The following is an 8453-nucleotide window of genomic DNA, read 5'->3' on the forward strand; positions in this document are numbered from 1 at the left end:
AAAAAATGTTCTAATGAATTTTTATTCATCCATAAAAGTAAAACACTCAGCAAAGAAATGTAACATTAACCCTGTTGAACAAAGGAGTTTTTAAAACGAACCCTTCTGCATTTCTTGCTACATTCAAATTGTAAAGCTAAAAAAAATAAAAATAAAAATCTGCAGACATTTAGAAAAATGTTGCGCTTCAGAAATAACTGTAGGGCTTGTTGAAAAGCAATAAATGAATAAGAAATAATTAGCTTACACAACCTGAAAGCTCAAATATTGCAATGATCAATTTGAAATCAAAAAATTAAGTCACCTGGACTCAAAACGTAACAATAATGCGTTTTTGCAGTAACACAGAAGCCGTTTCTGGTCCTGACATTTCATGTAATGGTTTCAAAACAAAAATATTTTGACCACTAGACAACTTTGATCCTGAGGTTTTTGTCCTCTTACCCAGTTTAGTTTTTTCTGTCAAGGACGCAAAGATCTCCATTATTAAAATAATGAACCTATTTTAGAGTCTTTTCAGCTCTTCAAACTATCTTTAATTTTTCATCCAGAAAGCAAAACTCAGATGACCCAACAGCTAAACGTTTGCCTCTGACAGATGTGTCAGACACACAGGCTGATCCCAGCACAACTCTGTTTAAGAAAGAATTTTTTAAGGAGTTTTCAACGTAAACTGCCTTCTCAAAACATGACTTGCTGCTACTGTTCTTCATGTGTTACATTACGTAAACAGTACTGTCAGATCTTACAGAACAAAACGGGCTACTTGAATCAGTCACTTTGGGAACTGGAATAAACTGACAGATCTGATTATTTAAGAGCTTCTTATGTCTTTAAAGACCATGCCTGAGCATGTAAGGCATCGTTTAACAATGCACATAACTAACGTATTTTGTTTGTGGATTGCACCATTTTACAAAACAGCCAGACATAACATGATGCAACTGCTACTCTGCTCTTCTGTTTGTTGCAAAAAAAAAAAAAAAAAGTGTCACATTTCGGCCTATTTATTAGCTTTATGACCGAGAAGACCTTCAGTACTCCTGATCCATGGCTGCCTTCATATGCCTTCAGACAACGGGTCTTACCTCAGGTCTTCTTGACACTGCTCATTCTGGTGCAGTGCTTTTGGGAAGAAAAATAACTTAATTCCCACATTTCTGCCTCGCACCCGTTCAGTCTCCTTCCCACACACAGTCACATTCACGCAGTGGGTTCCTTTGCCGCATCGTTGTTATGACCGTGATCCTGTTCTCAGACAGCTCCTGCAGCTCACTGATCAGCTCCTGCACAGATGGGCTCGGCCAAGGGTGCCCGTTGAGGTAATCTCGGAGGATGAACGAACGCTCCACGATCAGCTCCAGCCGCACCAGGTGTCGCAGCTTGTGGAGGCTCAGCAGGTCTTTCTCTGGTTCCCGGCGGAAAAATCTGCAGGAAACAGGACAGGACTCGTTAACGTACCTCAAGAGCAGGTTCACAATATCTTATAGGGTTGTAGTAAGGTCATTTTCTTGTTTGCTTGTTGAAACGTCTTTAAACAGTAAATGGACTGGTACTTAAATAGCACCTTTCTTCTCCAGCTGAGAACTCAAAGCTCTCATTCACCCAATCGAACACACACATCCATACAAGTGCTTTTCTATGCCCAGGCGCCTTAATCCAACATCTCTTACACACGCACACATCCTGATTAAGGCATCAAAGCAACTCATGGTTCAGATTCTTGCCCAATGGAAATCTGACCACTGACTTTCGGATTGGTAGACAATCCACATCCTGAGCCACTGCCACCCTCATTTACTTATTAATAGGTCTATTGTAGGTCTTTGGGTCATGTGGACCTCATACCCTGTTATACAGATACAAAAAAAAAAAAAAAAAAAAAAAAAAAAGGCCTGCAGCTTTAAAAAACAAAAAACAAAACAGGAAACAATTTTTTCCAGGAAAAAACAAACAAACTTATAGTTAATTTAAAATAGCTGATGCTAACTGAGCAGTTGTAGGGGGGGACTTCCCGATTGACACAAGAAACAACTTGCACAAATCAAACTGCCACATCCGATCACCACTGAACGGACTAAGATTTCATCATGTATGGATGCTTTAGTGCCCTGTATATTTTGAGGCAGGTTATATAGAAGAGAAGTGCACATTTAAACAATCAGCATTTCTTAAATGACTGATTAATGCTTATTTTCATTTTTAATTAACAGTAGTTTGTGGAGACCTCTTCACTGGGATTTTATCCAAATCTTCCCTTACTTAGATCATTACATTTCTTGAAACATAATTTTATTACAGGGATTAGACATTTAAAAAAAAACAAAAAGAACAAACTGTTCATTCACTGCAGAAAACTGTCCCCACAGATTAGTTCCCTGCAAAATCTTGAAATGACCAAATTTATCCAAATAATTTTGGGTAACCTGATGGGATAATCTGTTAGTTGAAAATGAATCTAAAATGTTTTATAACTGAATACTTGTTTTTAGCCATTCTTAAGGAAAAACCTAATGTTCTCAAATGAGAAGACATTATGCTTTACTTTATGATAAATAATACAGTCTGATCAACATTCTCCTGCTTAGACTGCCAGGCAGAAAAACTAGGATGAACTAAGGCTCACCGTATCCTGAGTGTCTTGAGTTGAGGAAACAGCATAGGGATCCGTCTGCAGAGACTGCCACTGGAGCGGTTCTGTTCAATATCAAGGTGCTCCAGTCCTGGAACTTTAGGCGCAATAGAGTCCATGTCTTTCAGCGTTATGGCTACTCGCAGCGTCAGCCTGGTCACACTGGGTGGGATGGTAGTGGTATAGGTAGTGAGAGAATTCCCACCTACAAGGACAGAAAGCAGCACCAAGAGTTAAGGAGAAACTTGGATTTCGGGCGATCGTGGCTCGAGAGTTGGGAGTTCATCTTGTAGTTAGGTCGAGCCCCGGCTCGGACAGTCTCGGTCGTTGTGTCCTTGGGCAAGACACTTCAACTACCGCCTACTGGTGATGGCCAGAAGGGCCGATATGGCAGCCTCGCTTCTATCAGTCGGCCCCAGGGCAGCTGTGGCTACAACTGTAGCTGCCTCCACCAGTGTGTGAATGTGAGTGAATGAATGAATAGTGGAATTGTAAAGTGCTTTGAGGGTCTCGAAAAGTGCTATATAAATGCAATCCATTATTATTATTATTATTTCCCCCGCCTGAGGCTCAGTTCTGCTTTGAAAACCAGGAATTAAGATGCACTGACATTGCCAAATAAACTGCATATAACGATGCAGAAAGATGCTTTTTAAACCTGCGCAAAAAATATTAGTTGCCTAACAATTATGCAGTTGTCCCAGACCAACTAAAAGAAACCCACACAAACTGCAGAACAGCAGAGTTACTCACCGATGATAGTGAGAGATTTTAAGTGTTGCAGAGGACTCAGCCAGGCCTGCAGGCGACACTCAACGCCCTCTCTGATGTACCTGTACCTGACGGCCAGCGACTCAAGAGAGGTGAGACTTCTCAGCGCATTCTCTGACAGGGTGGTTTCTGGGTAATCCACCAGTTCCAGAGTGGTCAGCACAGGGCCACCGTAGCAGAACACTGCAGGACCAAAAAGTATGTTTATTTCTATATCCTAGCACAGGGGCGTCCAACTCCAGTCCTCGAGAGCTACTGTCCTGCAGCTTTTAGATGCATCCCTACTCCAACACAGGTGAATTAAATGATTGGATTACCTCTTCAGCATGCCATCAAGTTTGGTAAAGGCCTGGTAACAAGCCATTCATTTGATTCAGGTGTGTCAGAACAAGGATGCATCTAAAAGCTGCAGGACAGTGGCTCTCAAGGACTGGAGGTGGACACAACGGACTTTGACCACAGTGCTGCACAGCAAATAAAACCATCTGCAGTTGTAATAGTATAAAACGTTGGGTAAAAGTTGCAGCAATTAAGTAAGAAACAGAACACTGCAGTATGCAGTAAGGGAAACTTGTCTTTAGTCACTATTTGTACATGACCTAATCTGCAGCTTGGCAGCAGAAGTATTTTTCTTTTGTTTAATCAGCCCTTTCAGGATATGTTAGTTTGTTGATATAGTGGCACAGCCATCTCATTATGCTGGATACTTTGTAATAAAAGCATTTACACAAACTAATCTGTTTGGTTTTGTTCTTCTCCTGGTTCTTACCATTGTTGCTGCGCTCGTCCCTCTGGCCCTCGTTTGGAGACAACGCACACTGCTTAAGCTGATGCAGTGGACAATGAGGCCCACTGTGTCAAATGCAGCACCGAGATACAGTAATACTAGTACAGCAGATTGGCCATATGTATCAAAACTGCAGTATCAAAACAAATTTCTCCAACACACTAAATTAAGTCTAAAATTTGGATTTTGAGTCATTTTCCTTTCCACTGCCATGTTTAAAACAAGCTGTCCCTGTCACTAAACAAATATTTGAAATTGTCATTTGAGGTAAAGTGAACTGACCAGCAGTAGTTCGTGTGATTAGGCAAGATCGCGGATTGCATTCAAGGTTTGTCTATGTGTAAGAGTGCAGGAGCAAAGCACACGTCTACAAAAAGTTGTTTCAACCTAGACAAATTCCCAGGAAAAACTCAGGGCTATGTGGCAACTTCAGCGTCGTCTGTACTGGGATTTGTAATGCTGTAACATAATGTACACTTACAAATAATAGTCATAAACATTATCCTAAACACACTGCATTGGTGTTACTGGTGTTGCAAGTTTGCAAATAGGGCATTTTTATGTAATTTACAAGCTAGAGCATATCTATGTGCAATATTAGAATATTTAAGGTTTGTTAATAGTGACCTCCTGAGCCAACGTGCGTTAGGTCTCTTGATGGATGTGAAGGACAGCATAGAAAATCTTGAGGACAATGGCACAGTTCTTGGCTTACCAGCTCTAAAGCCTGGTTTTGATGCTTTGATAGCCTATACCACAGCAGTTTCCCGTTGGATGAGTGACGAGACTCACCTGGTTGGTCCGGGTCCGCTGGGTTGAAATAATCATCTGGCAGGGGCTCCGGCGGCTCCCCTTTCATCCCCCAGGATAGGTGTTTGAGCTTGGTCAGGTTCAGAAGCAGGTTGTGGAAAACACTGCAGGGCACCGGCCTGACCGTGTCCAGCCCGTAGCCCTCTCCCTGCTGGTGGAAGAGCAAGTACCGCAGGTTGACCAGGTGCGACACGCTGTTGACGAACTGCACCGTGTTGGGCAGACGGACGTTGCACACGCTTAACTGAGTCAGCCGCCTCCCCAGCTGGACTGCCAGATTGTGCCCCAGAACCGGCTCGTCCCAGATAGCGTTTCGCACCCCGACACCCCTCAGGTCGGGGAACCTGGAAAGGGCGTCCAAGTATTTCTCCTTATACTGCCGTCCTCCGTCCACAAACACAATGGTGGAGAGTGACGGGAGGAACTTCACGAGGCGTCGCCACTCTTTGCGCCCCAAATGCCGCACCGTTACTCGGGTGAGACTGCGGTAGTTTAAAGTGTCCCAGAAGCCGTACGTATAACGTCGGAGGTCGGACAGCACTACCGTGTAGTCTCTCCACAGAGACGGGTGGTCGACGAGATTCTTTAGGTGCTTGCAGCAGAAGCGGACAGTGTGTTTTTCCTCCGTGTTCAGGTAGCTGAGAACATAGACCCAAACTTCTGGTGGCAAAAGCTGTATCTGTTCCATAGTTAATGTTACTACCCGATCCGTACCGGAAACCCGATCGGTACCCCGCATGCGCGAAAGGTTTCTACTTCCGGTCGTAGCGTTTTACGATAGTTCTGGGTCAGAGTATCTGTTAAGATGTTAAGAATAACAAGTATATCTTAAAATGTTTGCAATAATGAAGCATTTCAGTACAATGTAGACAAAAACGAAAAATAAAAAGATAGTTACGGATCAGGACTCCCCGATCCTTACTGCGCATGTGCAGATGTTTTCTTCTTCTTCTGTTCGTTTAATGGCAGTGTACTCCCCAGTGTACGAGGATACCGCCACCTGCTGACCGAGCGAATAAACCCTATTATAAACTGAATTAGCGTCATTACAAACGTGTGTTAAATTTGATTTAGCGATAGTCGAGTGTGTTTATGCTTGTCTGTGAGGAGAGGATTGTTGGAATAGTGATGATGATGTGCGCTATCACTGTCAATTGTCAGTAAACACTTCATCTGGCTGATGAATCTACACGTGAGATATTACAAAGTCTGCATTATTAACTCTGTAATTAGGCGCCATTCTTCTTATTTTACGGCGCTGTTGCTCAATCGGGGGACGCTCTGTTGAGGAGAAAAGCATGAATTTCTTTGTATACGGATTATCCATTGTTTAAATGTCCCGGGCAGTCGAAGAGGAGGCAGAGCTGTTGAGAAATGCTAGGAGCTAACTGGGCGCTAACCGTATCTTTTTTTTTTTTTTTTTTTAAATACTTTAATTAAATTTATGCACATATTACAATCTCTCGTTGGGAGACAACATTTGTGCAACAACATCTTGAAAAGGTTGAATAAGAAATCAAACGAAAAAAAAACCCCACATATATACATATACATAAATATATGAAGGCCATTTTTATGACATATAACAGTTTCCTTTCTGCGAACACTTTAACATACATGTGGCTTACTTAGTACACCAAAAACACAATCATTAAAAGGATAGAGATTGAGTCCCATTGTCGCATATCAAAGCAGCCTCTTTACATGAATCCCTCAGTAATTCTAAAGATGACAAAAAAGATTTTAATTCAATTTTCAATACAGTTAGGGAAGGTCTTTTACTTTGCCATTTGCATTTGTGTATGTGGTATTTGCCCATAATTATCACCACCTTGTGTAGCTTAGATGGATCACCATTATTATATAAAACTTGTGTTAGAGTCAGTGGGGTCATCCCATCTATTCTTATACTCAACCAGTCTACTAGATCTTGCCAAAAGTCAGTTGTTACTGAGCAGGATAAAAACAAATGATCAATACTTTCCGCATTTTGTGAACAAAATCCACATGGCTCTACCTCAAACCCAAACCTTTTTTTAAGCATTTCAGCTGCTGGGTAATATCCATTAATTATTTTAAATTGCATTTCTTTGACTTTGGGGGGGATAGGCCATTTTAAAAAGTGCGTATATTTGTTCGTTATTTTAACATTACTCCCTTTTAGTTTTGTGTTACTGTTAAAGTCGTGAAATAATTTGTTTTTAAATATCTTGTTCATGGTTTTATTATTACAGTTTTTATCCGTCAAAAGAATCTGGTTTAGATGTAAAGAAGGTAGACTAATTTGTGCCTTAGAGTAATACAAATAACCTTGAATCAAACTCAACAGAGGTAAGGGGATTGCCTTACAAACCTTGTCATATTCTCTAAGGGAACACTGAATGTTAAACTTAGCATTAAAAACACCCACTGAGAGAAACTGACCCCTTTCATCAAGTAAGTCTGTTATAAAGATTATGTTTTTTTCAAACCACTCTTTAATAAACAATGACTTCTTATTAATTGTAATTGTTCTGTTATTCCACAAGGTGGAGCAATGTGGTGAAAAGTTATGGGCAAACACCATCTTCCAATAAGACAAGACCTGCTTATGATATTCTGACAGTTTCACAGGCAACTTCAATATATCAAAATCACATTTCAGGAGAAAATCCAACCCTCCCACCTTTTTGAAAATATTTTTTGGGATATGGAACCATATGGAGTCAGGTTTCAAGAGGAAGGCTTTTATCCAGTTTATTTTAAATACTCCAACCATTGATTGAAAATCAATTGACTTTATACCACCTTTAGCGTAACCTTTGACAAGTTGTGATTTTTTAATGTAATGTGTTTTATTGCGCCAAATGAATTGATAGATTATAGAGTTAATCTTTTTAATGCTTTTCGGGGTAATGTATAGTGAGTATGCTGGATAAACCATCTTTGAGACGCCCTCTGATTTGGATAATAGATTGCGTCCAAAAATTGTAATATCTCTCGTCAACCAATGATTTAGTGTTTTGGACATGCCATCAATTTTGTCTTTTAGGTTTTTTGATTCTCTAGTGTTGATGTCTTTGTCTAAATAGATGCCTAGATACTTAACTTCATTTTTCACTGGAATCGTCCTCATGCTATTTTCCAAACAATCATAAAGTGGCAAAAGTTCACACTTCTTTAGGTTCAGACACAAGCCTGAAGCTTTAGAAAAAATTGAAATGACATTCAATGCTTTCTCGAGTATTGATTTATCCTTTAAAAATATTACTGTGTCATCTGCAAACTGACTTATTTTCAGTTCAATATCAAAAATGTTTATTCCTTCGATGTCTGAATGGTTCACAATGAGGTAAGCCATTAATTGAGTGCAAAGAATAAATAATTTTGGAGAAATTGGGCAACCCTGTCGAATTCCACAGAATATGTCTATCCTAGATGTTATGCCTGGATTGAGCGAAACATAACTATAAA

At 40.4% G+C, this 8453-nt stretch overlaps 1 protein-coding gene across 1 annotated transcript; it reads right to left on the minus strand.

Annotated features, from left to right (window-relative positions):
* Nucleotides 1-8: 8 nt before the first annotated feature.
* Nucleotides 9-5731, minus strand: LOC113012303 (uncharacterized). Its single transcript, XM_026152406.1, has 4 exons — nucleotides 4983-5731; nucleotides 3386-3586; nucleotides 2627-2837; nucleotides 9-1428 (listed from the first exon to the last, which is right to left on the minus strand). The coding sequence occupies exons 1-4, from the start codon at nucleotides 5686-5688 to the stop codon at nucleotides 1176-1178; spliced, it is 1371 nt and encodes a 456-aa protein (XP_026008191.1). The 5' UTR covers nucleotides 5689-5731; the 3' UTR covers nucleotides 9-1175.
* Nucleotides 5732-8453: the final 2722 nt, after the last annotated feature.

Source organism: Astatotilapia calliptera, chromosome 19 (assembly GCF_900246225.1).
Source record: "Astatotilapia calliptera chromosome 19, fAstCal1.2, whole genome shotgun sequence".
NCBI lineage: Eukaryota > Metazoa > Chordata > Actinopteri > Cichliformes > Cichlidae > Astatotilapia > Astatotilapia calliptera.